Genomic DNA, 19,001 nt, shown 5'->3' on the forward strand with positions numbered 1-19,001 from the left:
TGATATTTGCTTAAAATGAGAATTAAAGAATAAGTCAGTGTCAAAGATAACGCCTAAGTTTTTTACTGTTTTTGTCTGATTTCATTGACAAATAGAGCTGTGTATCATCTGCATAGCAATGGAAATGTCTATTATGTTCTCTGATAATGTTACCTAGTGGAAGCATATATAATGTAAAGTAAGTAGTAAGTAAGTAATCTTTATTTTACAAAGGGCTTTATACAAATTTCAGTATCATCCCGTCTAAAGAGAATATGGAAGAAAAGTAACAAATAACATGGGAGACAAAGGTAAAGAGTATTGGTCCTAAAACTGAACCTTGTGGAACTCCATGATTAACTTTGGCGTGCGCTGAGGAGAGATTAACATGAACAAAGTGGGTTCTGTCTGATAAGTAGGATTTAAACCAACCCAGCACTGTTTCTTTAATCCCAAAAACACTTTCCAGTCTCTGCAGTAATAAATGATGATCTACTGTATCGAAGGCTGCACTGAGATCTAAGAGCACCAGAACTGAGACCAACCCTCTGTCTGAGGCTAAGAGGAGATCATTGGTTACTTTTACTAAGGTAATCTCTGTGTTGTTTGGTAAGAGCACATTTACGATAAGTGAGATTTCCAATTGTTTTTCTAAAGGTTTTCTGTGTGTGCTGACGAACCTAAATGAAACGAGACCCTGAGTCTATGTTTGACATAAAGGAGGTTCAAGCTCATTTTTGCTGTCTGGCACTCCGCTTTACTGTTTTGGTTCACTCTCAAAGTATATTTTCAGCTGTAGTAAGCAGCTGTTTTCAATAAAAATAACTCCCTAATTTACTGCTAACCGTGGCTGTACATTTAGCAGCGCATGAGTTGGTGGACAACAAACAAGAGAGAAAAAGAAGCCAAAGGGGTGGTTAAAGTTCGACTTGCATGATTTAAAAGTCCAAATTAAGACTTTTAAGATTGATTTTGTTTCTAAACTCAATTATATACTGTACAATGTACTGTTGGGATGTATATGGTTGATATGGGTTGTACTTCCTGTGGAATCAATAATTGCATTTCTTGGATAATTGAGCAGTTATACTCAACAAATGATGTTTAAAAAAAAGATGTTTAATTACATGTCATGGCATTAAACAGGAGTTGGTTACATCTCTTGATTAAGCCCATATTCAGAGCTTTAATTGTCCTTTTCTCATCGACAACAAACCTGAACATCTATTGACTCTACGTCTGGTAATAAAGGCCTGTCTAGTCTCACAGGGATCGTGAAACTGTCACAAAAATGACTTTTTTCGTGCATAGCAACACAACTTCCTCATATTTTTTCTTGTAACAGAGAACTTCTTTTCGTATTACGTGGATTACAGGATTTATTTTCGTGCTGCATGGCACAATTTTATGTTGAGCTGCTCGGAACGATTTACAAACTAATTTATGTCAATTGGATTTATTACCTTAACCATAACCATAACCCTTACCCTCTAAATCTGAATAAAGTTCTAATAAGTTGTAAATGCACAAAATAACTTCCAGTCAAAATAGAAACATTTATTTATTATTATGTTATTTATTGTCATAATTTATTTCCTTCATTGCACAATTTTTCCAGGTGTCTTTTGGGTATTCTGTGTGTTGTTTTTTTCTTGCACTTTATCTGAGCTTTATCAATAAAGTTATTCTACCCTACTCTACAGTGTCATGTTTTCCCGTGAGATCCTGTTAAAAAGGCATTCCCGTTAATAATGATGCAATAGGTCCCAAATGTATGGGTGCCCCCATTTTTCTAAAAATTACAATGAAATGTGCACTCTAGATCTAATCAGGATAGAACTTGACTTGGTGAGTTAACTGAAGAACTAACCTGGCATAACTCAGTCAAATTTAAAAATTCCAGATCCTCTCTAACATTTAATGGAATCATTCATGACATAAGGTCCAGCTTTGGTTCAAATCTTTGTCAAAATTTGTTAAGTGCTTTTGACGTAAACCTGCTAGCAGACAAACAATTAGGTTTTATAGGTGGAGATCTAGATTTCTAAACTTGGTTTAAAAGAGTAAAAGTGTCAGGTGCTAAAACATTAGGTAAACTTCATTATGGATCATATTTTTGCCACGAAAACTGTAAAATTAACTATGGAAGTGTATTGCATTCAGTTGAAAAAAAAAATCGTTTTTTTCTAAATAATTGTTAGTTTTTTTGTAGTAATTTTTTTTCTGTTTTCCTGAGTTTTTTTCTGTTTTTCATGCCATTTTTTTCCTGAATTATTAAGATACTTCGAAATCCCGCAAGAAAATCCATCCTTTGGTGACTCCTTGCGACAAACTTGAACTCTCTACCGGCGCCTCAGCTGCACACGAAAAACGGGGAAAAAATTAGCACGGAAGACAGAAAAAAATGAGTCCAAAAAACATGAAAAACTAGCCAGAAAAACAAACCAAAAAAATAAATAATCCAGAAAACAATACACTTCCATAAATTACCCAATATTTCATGCTGTTTGATATTTATGTATGCGACAAATGTAAGTTTCTAAACAAACTTGGTTGTCAAAGTACATAATGGATATTGTCATGGTTTATAGAGTTTCTTTCTCTGTCATGTGTGACCCACACACCTATGCAGAGCTGATAAACCCAGCTCTCCTGTACCTTTGGGCAGCCACACACACACACACACACACACTCACAGTCAGACAGACAGATAGAGAAACACATAACCAGCGTCTCACCACAAACACACACACACAGGCAAATCCGACACACCCCGCCATTCACTGTCCTGGCGTTGTTTACTCATGACCATCGCAGCTCTGCAGCCGTCTGCCTCACCATTCCGTGCATTCCTGTGCCCCGACTATTTTATGTGTTTTGGAGAAAGTGTTTTGGTAACACTTAAGACGACAGGCTGGAAAATGGCTCAAACTTCCTGTACCTAAGCGTAAGAATGTTGGTGGGAAACATAAATGCAGCCAAAGTGAGAAAAGACAATGTAATAAAAGGGAAAAGCTTCTTCATTGTTTCTTTCGTTCATTCATAATTGTAGTTTTTCTCAATTGTTTACACACAATTACTGTTACTTGAGACACAATGACCACAACATCTATACTATAATGCAAGAAAGGTCTGCATGCGTGCGTGCTTGTTTGTGGAGTGAATTTCTCCCCGGCGCGGTGTCTGTTCGACCTGAAACTTTGTCAACGGCTTCCAAATACCACAAATGTGTGCATTTGTTATTTTGGAGTAATTTGGTGTTTCAAAACGTTCAAAAAGTCAGTTTTATTTTTTTGTTTGTTTGGGTTTAAAAAAGAAGGTCAATATTAAAAACGTTTTTGTACTGCTAAAAGTTATTTAAGTTAATATTTCGTGGTTATTTAAAATTATTCCCGTGATGCCAAACTTCCTTTAAATCACGGGACACGGAGTCCACTTCCTCCTCTGTCTCCATCACTGTGCCATGCTATCGGCGTCTCATAAACGGGAGCTCTCTGAATAGATCATTTGAAACCGTCAGCCACTGGTGAGTCTTTTGCCGACAAGTTTCCCATTCAAAATACTGTTGCATGGAGTAATGTATGGGTTTCTTCTGTTAGAAAGTTGCATGAAAAAATGCGTTTCCCATTGTTTAAACCATATAACTGTCCGTGTAGTTGCTCACTAACGTGCTGTTCACTAGAGTCGATATTGAACTCAACCCATTCAATACTCCATTTGGAAAACTGTGGATTGCCTGTGGTGCCGCGCATGGAAGTTTAGCTCTGACCACTCGGTTTGAAGGTAAACAATGAAAAATGACACCCAAATTGTAGATAATACTTGATTTTACTTACTCACTCATGTAGTTTGGAGCTTTACTTTTTGTTTTGCGCAGTTTTGTTACTTTTCTGATTGGTGCTACAATGACTATGGAGTTTGGTCATCAGCGTCTCAAACATTTCACGGGGGCTTTCTGAATAGATCATTTGAAACCGTCAGCCACTGGTGAGTCTTTTGCCAACAAGTTTCCCATTGTTTAAACTATATAACTGTCCGTGTAAAAAATACACAAAATAACAACAGAAATGCACCAAACTACACTAAAAAAGATACAAAAACACACAAAATGACTCCAGAATCACACTACAATGGCAACAAAAAACAAAAATTATACAAAAAATGCACAACAAGACAACAGAAAGATACAAAAATACACACAATGACTCCAAAAAACATACATTACAGAAAAATAAACCAAACAAAAAAAATATAAAAATCAGTAATAAAAACAAAAACATTTATCATGCACATGTCCCATAGAATTAAACCAGGGAAATTGCACACGCTATTTTACTTTGCACCCGCAAATAAACCCCTTTATAACACTACAGAGTACAGAGTATGTACACCTCTTTGTACATCCAACCTTCAAACACATACTCATTTGGCCATAATTGACTACTCTACTTTAGCTCCACCCACTATATAAATACATACTTCTGACAGGCACTGTACTAGTGTAACTAATGCACCAACCAAACTACAAACGCAATTCCTGCTTTACACTCAATTTGAAGTTCTAAAACATACTTTTTTTCAAAACGCTACACACAATTATCTGCATTTGACACATTTTTCATGAAGAAAATGTCTTGTTTTCACACTGTCATTCAAAATTCTAAAGTTAATTGCCCTACTAAGCAAACTGACTCATCACATGGTGCAAACACCTGTCACACAGTTTCACAAGTGAGCTCTTTTGTTTTGGAGCAATGGATGCCAACATTGGAAACAGAGGCAGAGCCAGAGCCAACACTGCTTGCGATGTGGATGAGGTGCTGTTTTTTTTTTTTTAACTGTACAGTAACTGCATACAGTGAATTATTTAGTTTTGTTTGTGCAAGTGTGTGTTTGTTGGGATGTACAGTGGAAGAAAAGTAAAATATATTTGATCGTGTATTTGTGTGTTCTAAGTATAAAAACAATATTCTCAAATATTTTACAACACACTTTGGTTTGTACTGTCTGTAGAAAGTGTAACACTGAACAAAAAGGCCTAAGCCATTATGATGAATGAAGAAGAAGTGTTTTCCATTCATCATAGTGTTTTACATTGAGCACATCAGTGTTCAACTGGTTCTTATACATGTCTATTCATCTGATGGTTTTTGTGTGTGTCATTTGAAAATAAAGTACCTTTTTAATAACCATGAAATATTAACTTAAATCACTTTTAGCAGTGCAAAAACTTTTTTTTGATATTGACCTTTTTTTTTAAACCCAAACAAACTGCGACACAGTGACGTCATAAACTGGTGAACCGGAAGTAATGTGCTCAATACCGAGAGGGAGCCGTTATCTTAAAATTAAAATGAACGTTTTGAACGTTTTGCAACACCAAATTACTCCAAAATAACGGATGCACACACTTGGGGTATTTGGAAGCCGGCTGGCAAATTTTGAGGTCAAACAGACACCGCGCCGGGTAGATATTTGCTCCACAAACACACACACACAAGCACACACACATGCATACAGAACTTTCTTGCTTTTATAGGTAGATAATTTCATCATTGGCAGGGAGCATGGTTTCATATACAGTAGCTAGCATGGTTTTCTCCCACCATCTAGAATCAAAATCTCGTGAAATTTAAGCACAATTGCATCGTGCTTTTTAATATGATACAGTTATGAGACTCAAAGCATTGAATTGTTTGATTTAATAGAGGTGTATTTCTATATTTAAAAGCTGCCTCTCTTATGCAGACTAAAAAATGAAGTGCTGATTGCAGCACAGTGTGGTGGAGGTTAGCAACAGCACTACTTCAGTTAGAAAGACTGTCTTTGAGGCCCGTCCTGTCTGTGTGGTTTGGATGGTCTCACTGTGCCTAACTGGGTCCACTGGTTTCCTCCCTGATGGCCAAAATAAACCCCATGTGGACTAGGTGAAGGCTGAACTGTAGGGTGAACCTTTTGGGTGGCGGTCAGAGGGAGCGCATTACAAAAGGTGGTCTGAACGGTGACAGTGAGTGACCGCTCAACATGACCACCTATCACACAACTCCCATTAGAACCCCCAATTGACTTATGTACTTAGTTTAATATGATTCAATATTTCAATCAGCTAAAATGTGAGGAGCTTAGAGTTTTTAAAGCAAAGGTTGTTTTTTTTTTCTTGGTCATGTGCTGTGTACATGGAACAATAATAGGTCAACAGCTGGAGTTTTCTGCCTTTAAATGCCTTTGTCTGGGCAACAGCGCCATCTAGAGTGCGTCAGCAATTATTATATTTTTAATTGGATTTTGTTACAGCCTTATTCCGACATAGTTGTTTTTAAATTCCATGGAATTTATTGGAAGTTAAAAACAACAACCAAAAACTAATAAATTGCATAGACTATACAGAAGTGTTTTGGAATGAAGCTAGAAACTGATCTTATGTGGACTCTGCAAAGGACTGGTGCCCTGTCCACGGTGTACCCTTGTCTAGCACCCAAAGAAAGCTGTAGATAGGCACCAGCAGACCCATGTGACCCTGAAAAGGAGCTAGAACGATGGATTCTGTTTTCAATGATCCTCCTACTGATGTTCATATGGTTTATTCGGAGCCAATGGTTGTGAATTTAGTTGATTGGATTTGAGTAACACTTGGAGCTTATATATAATATGTCAGAGCATAGACAATGAAAGCAAAGAGATTGTCAGTAGACATCTGAGACATGGTTGTCTCAAGGCACAAATCTGGGGAGGAGTAAGGGGTAAGTGTCTACATCTTCGAAGGTCCCAATCAGCACAATGGCCTCCATCATCCATAAATTGAAGATATTGGAGCCCACCAGGATTTAGTCTAGACCTGGACGGCTTTCAAAACCATGTGTCAAACTCAAGGTCTGGGGGGCAAATTCAGCTCTTTAGAGCCTCCAATTTGGCCCGCAGGAGAAAGTGAAAATCACAAAGAATACCATTGTGTAAATTACCAAATAATTCAGTGGTAAATTGTTTTGAGAGAACATTTTTTCTCAAATTATTCCACAAAATCTCTCAAAATTAATTAAAAAATGGTCAAAAATAAATACATCAAAGGACATTTAGGTATCTATCATGTATTGCTTAGATATTGTTGACACCTTCCATACTTTATGTCTAATTTATAACAGGGAGTGCATCTAATGTTGAAATTGTTCATTTTCCCACCTAAAACCTACGGCCCACTTGTGATTGTACTGCTCCGTATTTTGCCCTTGAACCAAAATTAGTTTGACACCCCTGCTCAAAACTGAGCAATTGGGGGAGGGGGTAGGTGACCAAGAACCTACAGGTCACTTTATCTGAGCTCCAAAAAACTCCTGAAAAGACATGAGTCAAAGATGGAACTCTTAGCTTTGAAACCCAGGCTTCATGTGGAAACCAGGCACCACTCATCACCAGGCTAATACCATCTCTGCAGTGAAGCATGGTGGTGGAAGCATCATGCTGTGGGAGGTTCCTTTAGCACCGTGAACTAGGAGACTAATCAGGATAGAGCACTCTTGACCTTAGACTAGGGTGACTGTTCATTTTTCAGCTTCAAGAAAACTCCAAATATCCTTGAGTGTCGGAACCAGATCCAGACTTGAATCTGATTTAACATCATTGGAGTGAAAAATGGCTGTAGAGGAACCCTTCCCATCCAACCTGATGGAGCTTGAGAGGTGCTGCAAAGAGGAATGGGCGAAACTGCCCAAAAACAGATGAGCCAAAGGAGCTTTAACATATTACTAAACAAAGACCGGAAAACACGTGTGTCTGTGTGAAGAGGAAAATGAATTAAATCCATGTTGGAAAAAGGTTGTGCGTAACGTGGAAAAAGTGAAGCGCTGTGAATACTTTTGGATGCACTGTTGTAGACTCATTATAACTTTTCTATGAAAGCCCCCTGTTTTCTGTGCCTAATGTTTTGGTCTTACATAACCAGTCTACACAAAGGAGCTGGAATTGTTTGTCACAGAAAAGCAGAGACTGTTTTCAAAGTCATTTTCTCAATTTACTTTGTTTCTTTAGAAGCCTGCTCTCCTCCTACGCTCCAAATACATGTGGTCCCAACTGAACTCTGTGAACCCTTATTTACCTGCCATATCAGAGTTAGAGTTGTGAAACTGTTACATGACAGACTAGAAAATACCTCAGCTACAAGCAGGCAGGTCCATTGTTGACTCGTCTTTATTTATTTTTGTCAATAAGTATCCTTTTCAGCCACTTTTCATAACATCATGCTGCACTCTGAAGTGTAGTTTTATTTATTTATTATTAAATATATATTTAAAATTTAAAAAAAAAAACACGCACGCACGCACACACACACACACACACACACACACACACACACACACACACACACACACACACACACACACACACACACACACACACACACACACACACATTCAAACAAGATCAATGTAAAAGTGCGTCATCTAGTGTGTAAACCCATGGTTTTCATTGTGTTTTTTCACTTTTACAATGTGTTTTCTTCTAAACGGCCTCCCATAGATTAAGTATGTTTAATATATGATTTTTACACTTGGATTTCAATTTCAATATAATTAGATTTATTTGTTCATTAATGAATAAATTATTTATTTGCATCCTTTTGTAAATAGAATGTATTTTCCGCTCGGTGCAAAAAACTGTTGTTCTTCTGTTATATAAATGATTTTTAACGGTATATATATATTTATTATTTTTAAAAAAAAACAGTTAAAGAAAAGTTTAAAAATAAGGGAGCAGGAGTGGATGGGAATCCGGTGATGTGACGTCATATCTGTGCGCCGCGCCCCTTCTCTGACGTTCAATGTCAGTAAAGCACAAGTTGTTTCCAGCACTGGTTCCTAAACTACTGACTTGCTGTAAACATCGTGTCTAAAGGCTGTTGTGTGTTTGCTGGTCCTGCTGCAATGATTCGACAGTGTTCAAAATGCAGAGGTAAGCGGAGTTTATCAGCAGTTATTTAAGAGCCATAACATTATGACCAGCTTTATGTTATGAAAGTGTCTATTTGTACGGTTGTCGTACGCACAACGACATCCCCCTATTGTTATATAAGTCATAAATACATCAATAAATGTTATTGTTATTGGACAGTATTCAGACGAGTCAGCTGAAGCCTAATAACAAAGACAACTGCAGGGTTTACAATCTTTATTCTTTAGACATCTCACGATACGATTTCATATTGCGATTATTTATTTATTTCGAGCAATTTAACACAAACAAAAATCTTTAGTAGTATGTGTTCATACATTTTCCCATTTGTAGCCTACATGACTAATGACATATGTATTAACATAAATATTGTAGAGGGAGTGGGATGAAATATAATTTATTATCTCCCACCTCCATTTTTTATTCAGTTTTCAAAACTTATGTTCCTGACATTTTCAACATTACATATTCATTAATTAACATTACATACTGTACATACACAAGGCAGTTTTTGTGGGTTTTATGAGCTGGAAGCCTAAATTATGTAAAAATAAACAAATAAATACTTGAAATCGTTTAAATTGTGGGCCCTGAATCTATAATCTATGAAAGTTTAACTTTTTGAATGAATTTATGGAAATTAAACAACTTTTCCATGATATTCTGTACATCCACAAAATCGTTGATGACAATAAACATGTTATATCTTATCGCTCTTGCTCAGCTCTATGCTTTGAGAAAATAGATTGTTAGTACATTGATTTAAAAATATTGCTTGTGTTCATCCTTCAGGCCGTTCCACAGACAGACACGCTAAAACGTGTCCTTGTTGTTCTGATAGTTTTAATTATGAACCGATTATTAATGCAACTAGATGCACATTTTCACAGCATTTTGTTTCTTTCTTTGCCACCTTCAGACACATGAGATTATTCCTTTTATTAAAGCAGCAGAGGATATCTGTAAACTAAGATAAAACTGTATGGTAAAGTGCCAAAGTAGCATCCCTGTTTGGAACAAATATAATAAACACTGAACATAAAGAGCCGTTATACATTATATACAGAATATATGCCCAGAGAAGAAATTCACATGTTGCAGCAACACAATAGAAGAGCAAAATATGAATACCAACATAGGATAATAGTGCAAAATATAAGGCTGTAGGACGTACATTAATTAGAAAAAAGAAAACAACAAAAACCACAGGGGAAAAAAACAACAAAAGTGTAAATTAAAAAGTAAATAAATGAAAGTAATCTATGATTTTAAATGTATGCATCGATTATTTCTCCCACCTTCAGACACACTTGCGTTATCAAAGTTGACAAAGTACACACACACACACACACTTGCTAATATAATTTGCGTTCCTGTGAATGCATCTGTATAAACTTGTTCTATTACTACTCTTTATATTCTGTCACAGACGTGCACACCTAAACTCTCTTGTGTTGATGAGGACCAGGAAAATAACACTTGTTTCCTTTTACTTCATTTTATCATCTTAGGGTACGAATCTGATAGAAATAACCGTAAATCAACAGGGTTTTCCCCAAACAATAGTCAAAAGTTTACTTTTATGCATTTTTCACTGATTTTAGTCACTGTTTCTTAATGGAGAAGTTGTGGGTTCAAGTCTTAGTTAGTCCTGGCATTTAATAGGTGGACATTACTCTGCTTTGCTCCTAGTGTCCACTAGGATGTGCTCTAACACCGCCTGTACAGCACGTGTCAAACATAAGGCCTGTGGGCCAAATCCGGCCCTTTGGAACATCCAATTCAGTAAAAAAAAAAATGACAGAGAAAACATGAATTATTGTGTAAATTAATCTCAAAAATATTTGCAGGTGCTCACAGTTTTCCTGGTGCTTATGTCGCACGATTGCAGTCATTTTTAATGTTAAACGGTTAAAAAACTCAAAATTCTTACAATATCCTCTAATTGTCATCAAATGATTTCATAATATTTCCCTTAGTTAAATAGAAATTGGTCACAAAATCTAGGAAATTTAATGTTAAGATCCTGTTGGGACTAATATCTGTCACTTATTGCTTTGATATTGTCGTTTTCTTACATATTTTGTATTTTATTTATATGTAAAAGTGTAAATTGGGCACAATAATGTTGAAATTGCTTGTTTTCCTGGATAAAAAGCTGTGGCCCACTTGAGATTAAACTGCTCCGTATTTGGCCCCTGAACTAAAATGAGTTTGGTACCCCTACTGTACAGGATAAGCAGGTACAAAAGACATGTTGTGACCATAATGTGATATGTATCATGAGTTGCAAGAGATAAGAGTTGAATTTTGTTGTTACATCTCCGTTGCTGCTTTCCCAGGTTAGTCTTAAATAGGAGATTTTATTGCTTGTCTTTGTTTCCGTGCAGTTCCTCTGCAGCAGAGCGTGCGAGCTTACAGCGTGGTCCCGCCCCCACGAGACGCTGAGGAGAAGGAGATGCTGCACAGGATCCTGCGTGTGGACCACGCTGGTGAATATGGAGCCAATCGTATCTATGCTGGCCAGATGGCAGTGTTGGGTCGATCCAGGACTGGACCAATGATCCAGGTGAAGACTCTGCTGCTGTTTACAGACGGATGCAATCACAGTTATCACTTACCATTCATATTTGTGTTTCATTTACTTTGAAAATGTGTTTTTTAGGAAATGTGGGATCAAGAAAAGAAGCACCTGAAGAAATTTAGTGAAATTCTAGCTGAGAACAGAGTCCGACCTACAGCTCTGCTACCGCTTTGGAACGTGGCTGGCTTTGTGTTAGGTTCGTACAACATTTATGCAAATTATATCGATCAGACAAAGTAAACGCACAAAAAAAACACACAAAAGGATGTAAAAGTACACAATGTTTACTACAAAAACACACAAGACAACTACAAAAATACAGAAACATACAGAAAATATATACAAAACATCATAAAAAAAGACTCTTTAAGCACAAAACCACAAAAAAAAACACAAATTGACTCCAACAACACATCATAGGAGGAAGAAATTTACAAAACCACAACAAAATTACAGAAACATAACAGAAAAATTAACAAAACGACTGCAAAAATACAAAATAACAAAAATTTAAAAAAAATTGACACCAGCACAACATTAAAAACAAACAAGAAAAATATGTAAAATACAAACAAATAACAGAAATACATGCAAAACGACATCAAAAACAACGCAAAATGACACACCAAAGGAGCGAAAAAAATATACAAAACCACAAATACAGACACATATCAGAAAAAACAAAAATACTCTAATCACACACAAAAACAAACAATAAATAAATACAAAAAGACAACAAAAAATGCCTATTAGAAGCAAAAATGCCCTAATTGACTCCAAACACACACAACAATAACAAAAACAAACAGTAATACATGCAAAACGACTCCAAAAATACACAAGATGACTGCAAAAATACACAAAAATAAGTAAAGAAATGTACAAAAATGCACAAAACCCTTTTTTTTTTTTTTTTTTTGCTGTAATAATGTTTAGATCAGTCATTATTCTAAATGCCGACATAAATGTCGATAATGTGGCCCTAGGATCAGATACAATCACATTTTGTCGTTACCAACTCTGCTCATCTATGATATCGACGGTGTCTCAGAAGAAGACATAAGGCAGAGCTGATGAATCCAATGGACAATAATCAAGATGTTGGTTGTTTATTAGATATTAAACGCGTGTGTGTGTGTGTGTTATTGTGAATCCTATGCAGGGGCGTCCACTGCTCTGCTGGGTAAAGAAGGTGCCATGGCCTGCACTGTGGCTGTGGAGGAGAGCATCGCTGAACATTACAACAGTCAAATAAGAGTTCTGATGGAACGGGATCCGGAGAGGTTCACCGAACTTTTACTAGTGAGACGTCAGCACTTGATCTAAAAGAATATAATGTGTTTCATTACTGCTGTCAGTCACTCGGTGCAGGAAATGTTGCTTTTTCAAAACCAAGGGTTGTATTTTTTTGTCTCTATAGTTGATAAAAGAGTTCAGAGACGATGAGATGGAACATCATGACACAGGCCTGGAGCATGACGCTGAATCAGTGAGTCCACATCACTTACAGTTTTAATTTACTGTTTATAATGAGCTATAATAGTGCTCAAAACATTCAGAAATCATGATATCTGGTTCTTTTCTTGGTGTGAATCCAATAAAACACATTCAGTGAGTCACACTGAGCATTATATATCAGTATAACAACAGAAAAACAGTAACAACAGAAAAACTGCATTTAGGAATTAGTCTTTGATCAAAATAAATGCACAAAATGACTCCAATAACCTGCAAAATGTCAGAAAAATACACAAAATAATTTCAGAAAACATTTAAAATTACAAGAAAAATACACCAAGACAACAAAAACACACAACTACAAAAAAAACTGAGAAAGATGGTAAATAGCAACAAAAAATAACTAAATTTTGTGTATCAAAAACACACAAAATGTCAGAAAAACACAAAAAAAAACCCCAGCAAAAATATTCAAAAGGACTCCAGAAAACGTACAGAAAACAATGAAAATACATTAGCACAAATACATAAATGAAAAATATGATAAACAACAACAAAAATACTCAAAAATGACTCCATTTTGTGTATTAGATGATAAACGGACAGCGCTCTGCAGTTAAACTTTATTACAGCACACACGTTTTAAGTATTTATCACACACACAGATGAGAGCACATTGTTTAACTGTAGTATTTCCCTGCTGAGGCGGTCAGCGTATGAATGAATTAATGAATGAATTGATTAATTACTTCACCCGTCCTCGCATACGATGACACAGGCTTAATCAGCTACTGTCGATCACTCCATCAGATATAAATCTATATCTTTCCTAAATTATGTCATCGGTAAATGAAAGGATTGCATTTATAATTAATAATAATCTTTCGTAAATGCAGCTGTCAGATCTGCACCAACCAGGAATATCTATCAATGGGCAGGTCATTTTCTAAGAGATCTGATTGGCCAGGAGGCGGGGCTTTAGCACTCGCTAACATCCAAGCCAGAGAAAAACCTGATCGCAAGCAGATTAGCCGTTCAGCATTAATTGCCATAGTGATTAAGCTCCAGCGAGGTTTGTAATCCAGCACACACTGATTAAATCCTGGAAGTCAGCGTCATAAGAGGTAATCTAGCTATGTAACATACCTGACTCAAGACAACGTACAGAATTACAGGAAAAATACACATGACAAACAACAAAAATACATGAGCACAAATACATAACTGAAAAATATGATAAACAACAACAAAAATACACAAAAATGACTTAATTTTGTGTATCAAAAACACAAAAAACAACAACAATAAAAACACATAAAATAACAGCAAAAATACATGACCAATTAAATAACTGAAAAATATGATAAACAACTACAAAAATTACTCTAAGGACACACAAAATGACTCGAAACACATACACAAAGAAAACACAAAAAACACCAAAAAAAAAAATCAATGAATAAATATATATATAATAACAACAAAAACAAGACAACAACATTAAAAAACAAAGCCTTTGTTCTTGTCTGTGTTAATGCTCACATTGATCGTCATGCTAAATGCTGACGTGGAGTGTGTGCGTGTGTGTCACTGATCGATCATTTAGTTCAGTGTCATGAAGTGATCAATACAGTGGAATATGCTGCCACCTGCTGGCCAAACTACAGCATAGCATGTATCTAACATTAAAGATGAATGTTTTTTAGTTTATTAATAATAATAATCAACTTCTGCTTCTAGGTGCCTGGATACTGGCTTCTAAAGAATGCCATACAACTTGGCTGCAAAGCTGCAATTTATGTTTCCCAACGTGTTTAAATTCTCTTCCTGTTGTTTTGATATTTTTGCTGCAAATTTTTGTAAATGTGTTGATTCGATTCCTGCTCATTTTCCATAAATCCTATTCATTGTTATTGGGGGGTTTGTTATGTGGGTTGATCTGTCAACAGAAGGTGATGATGTTGGATGAATAAAAATACTCTAATCATCTTACGTGACATGTATTTGTTTTCATTGCTCCTGCATGCAGAGCTCTCCTCTAATCCTTAAAGATGTCCAATAAGCACATATCGATAGCGGTGTTTAGCCTTCAACAAGCGAGAGCTCGTGTTTCACATGTAGTAGTTCATATATCAAGCTGAGCAATGACTTGTCATGCAGACCTAACTCCTAAGCACCCTCACACAGCTGTTGTGGGGACATTAGGTCACTGAGAGAAGACGAATTGACAACCCCCCCCAATCTATTAGGCCTTTCAACAGGCTGCAGTGCACCCCCTAAGCCCCTTTTACCTTTACACGCCACCATATGCAAGTTATAGCATGACTGAAATGAAGTACATACTTCTTTAAATGGCACTTCATACAAAACTGAATACATTTATGATTACAATCAAAGCTGATTTTAAGTTTGTGCATTTTAGCCCTTTTAATTTTTATTTAAAGTAGCTGGAAACAAATCATTTGTATTAGATAAAGTACGCCTAAGAGATCAATAAATTATAGACCGTTTACTCGCGGGAGAAAAAAAGATGTAAATGGTTGAAATTTCCACCCAAAAGTTTGTTCTGACCTACATTGTACAACAGTAGCATAGCATAAAGTGTTGCTTTCTCATCTGTAAATGATAATGTTCCTCCACTGCCTTACTATGTGCAATATTACCAGTATTCATTGTAAAACCCCACTTACAGCTTTTTTATATATTTTATCTTGGCTAATATCTGTTATTTATTTAATTTCTCTGTATTTGTATTTACTTTAACTGCTCGCTCTTTGTGTCTTTAGCTGCTGTTATATGTTATTATCCTCACTGTGGGATAAAATAAAGTATAATCTGTTGTCAGAGGAGTTTAGTGCAATGCATTGTGGGATGAGGAGTCCCATAGACGAATGCATAGAAGTGTTTTCATTAGTGTATATATATATATATACTGTATATGTGTGTGTGTATGTATGTAGTTGACACTATGGAGAAGGAGCAGAACTAGATGAGCTTTGCTTCATTCTGTCCCTTCTCAAACTACTGTAGATACATGTTGACGTACGTGTGTGTGTGTGTGTGTGTGTGTGCATTTGGTTGATTATTAATGAACCACTGATCTTATATATATAAATGTTTAACATGTATCTGCCCTGCTGGGTTCTACTTTTGTTGTTTGAGATAAATAAAACTCAAATCATATGATTGGTAAAGTTGTCTGTTTAAATAAAAGCATGTTGTGTTATGTGTGGGGTCACATGCTCTACTACACCTCAGATTGTTGTGTTTGCTTTAATTTTTTATATTCATATTCAGCTGAAAAGGTGAGTATGTCCAGAGTTAAAGTCAAAAGTACTGTTATTGCGAGCCCAACTCCCAAGATAAAAGACTCTTAGCTGTTCGTATAGGAACTGCATTGGGAGTTCATCTGCAATAACAAAAGCTTTTCGCCCTAAAACTACTCATTGTAACAATTTAACACATCGCAAATACAAAAAGCAATATCACATCTGATAATAAAGACTTTTTATACTTTAATGACCTGTGATCAGAAGGTGACCCAGAATGTTTGACTAATACTACCCAGGCCTTTGGAAGCTTGAGTTTGGAAGAACGTGGATATATTTCTGGGTGTGAATCTGATTTTTTAGTGTTTTATCCAAACAAATATTTCACACACACATACTGTATATGTTTTAAAAAAAAAAACAACCTTACAAGAAGTAAACATAAACGTAATCCTACTTTGTTTTATCTGAACAGTTCACCACTGACTGAGTAATGTAGCTAACACAGATACCAACTATCATGTCACCATAGGTTTTATGTGTGTATGAATCATGTGCACACCTATTAGTGAGTGGATGGCCTTGACCATTTAACAAGAGGTTCCCAGAAACCAGGGGCCCTTTGGATCGACCTGACTGGGATGAGCTTTGCATACACGTTGTAGTTATCCAGGCCAGGCACTATTAATAGTCAAACCGTAAATGTTTTTACTGTTCTCTGGTATGTCTGCAAATATAAATATCAGTAGTGTGATGTCACCGTGTGTTTTAAAATGCACTCATGGATATGAATAGCACAGTCTTAGGTCCATTTTAAACTTGACGTCCAATTTATTCAAATGTGTCGTTTCGCTAATGAGCTCTGAATGGATTACAAGTACTCACGTTACTGTAATTGAGTTGTTTTTATGTGTACTTGTGCTTTTTTGAACATATTTCAGTCATTTTACTTGTACTTCGGTACGTTTTAAAAGAAATAAAGTAATTAGTTACATTTCTACACCTAAGTGTTACTGAGTAAAATAATCAACGCACATTGTTAAACTACAAAAACAATGAAATGACCAGACAACACTGAAATGCATCACATCATAGCCGACCAATCAGATTAAACGTAATGCACCAAAAACAGCACTAAATGGAGGTTATTTTCTCTGTTTTAAAGTTCATAAATGCAGCTATACTAAGAGCCTGATATTTTTTTAAATTTTGAATTGATTTCATTGATGTTATTTTATTTCGAAAATAATTTTACATTTTGACAAACCTTTTATTTTATACAGATGCCTTTGTGTAAAATAAATTAAGTTCCAATTGTGCAAGGTTGTGCCTCTTCCTTTTTAAGTTTATACATGAGTTGTTGTATGCAATAATGCATGGAGTCATATAGTGTGCTTTCTGTTATTTTATGTGTTTTTAGAGTCATTTTGTGTATTTTTGGGTCATTTAATTTGTATATTTTGTCGTCACTTTGTATGTTTTGAAGTCATATTGTGGTTTTTTTGTGTGGTCCTTTTGTGTATTATTTCCATTTTGTGTTTGATTTTATTATTTTGTGTGTTGTGGTTTTTTGTTGACACTTTTTATGTTTTTGGAAACATTTTGTAAGGGTTTTTTTTTGTAATTTTGTGTGCTTTTTGGGGTGATTTTATACAATTATTTTGAGTTATTTTGTGGGGGGTTTTTTAAGTCATATTTTTGAGAACTGTAGCAAGATTTATTACCAAAAATAAACGTGGAAGGTGAAAGTAACTAGTAACTTTTACTTTGAGTACTATTTAATTGAGCTACTGTACTTCTTACTTCAATTTTAATCAAGTAACAGTACTTCTACTTGAGTAGCATATATCGGTACTCTTTACACCTCTAACTAAAACACATACATCATGCATTTGTGCATGCACACATGCACCAGTCTACTTTACCCAATGATAAATCTCCTGGATGACTGAGGGGGTGTGTGGCCTGAAAGAGTGCAACCACGTGTCCACATGTCTTCATAGTGTGAAGCGACAACACATGATGCAAAGGGGTTGACATCACTCCAGCTGGAATCTCTGATTAATGGCCTGCCACGCAGCGCATAAGTGCACCAAACGCTCAGGAGGGAGAAAAAACACACCAAGGTCGGTCTTCTAGGAAGGGGAATCTATGCCAAAACGTGCAAACCAATAGATATAAGATGGGATTAAACAATGTTCATCATACTATACAGGTCTGATATCAAGCCAACCACAAAACACAACTACGATAAAGAAGAAGATATTTGTCATTTTCACTTTCTTTCTCGTCTGTGCGAACAAACATGGAAATTCATGATTTTCTGATGCTATCAGAGTCTTGCATAAGGGCCACAGTGTGTGTGTGCGTGTGTGTGTGCGCGTGTGCATGTGCGTGATAGCTTGTCGATCAGGTGGCAGGACTTATGTGAAGAACCTTTGGTTGGGTTGAGCATGGCGTGACCCCCTCCACTGGTATCCATCAATGCACTGACAGCCCTGGTGGTTCATCCAGCATGACTCCAAGGCCACGTTGCTACTCCACTGTGTCATGAGCCCCAAAGACACCTCAGGCTGTTGCCTCTGGCACAGTATGTACCCCGTCTGAAAAAATCACAATACTGTGTCCCTCTGAGTCAGTAGTGAATCAGCAGCTACTGTATGTGTGTTATAAGTTATAATTTATCATTTAAAAACAAAACAAAAAGAAACGGTACGCGGTCAAAACACGTCTTCTTCTACAGAACAATTTAAACTAACTTGGTGGTT

General features: G+C 36.2%; 1 protein-coding gene across 1 annotated transcript; it reads left to right on the plus strand.

Annotated features, from left to right (window-relative positions):
• The first annotated feature begins 8,774 nt into the window (after positions 1-8,774).
• On the plus strand, positions 8,775-14,956 carry coq7 (coenzyme Q7 homolog, ubiquinone (yeast)). The gene is made up of 6 exons (XM_028451083.1): positions 8,775-8,922; positions 11,313-11,491; positions 11,588-11,702; positions 12,669-12,808; positions 12,927-12,995; positions 14,705-14,956. Exons 1-6 carry the CDS (start codon positions 8,895-8,897, stop codon positions 14,780-14,782), a joined length of 609 nt encoding a protein of 202 aa, XP_028306884.1. The 5' UTR covers positions 8,775-8,894; the 3' UTR covers positions 14,783-14,956.
• Positions 14,957-19,001: the final 4,045 nt, after the last annotated feature.

The sequence above is a fragment of the Gouania willdenowi genome, chromosome 1, assembly GCF_900634775.1.
Source record: "Gouania willdenowi chromosome 1, fGouWil2.1, whole genome shotgun sequence".
In the NCBI taxonomy this organism is placed as follows: Eukaryota; Metazoa; Chordata; class Actinopteri; order Blenniiformes; family Gobiesocidae; genus Gouania; species Gouania willdenowi.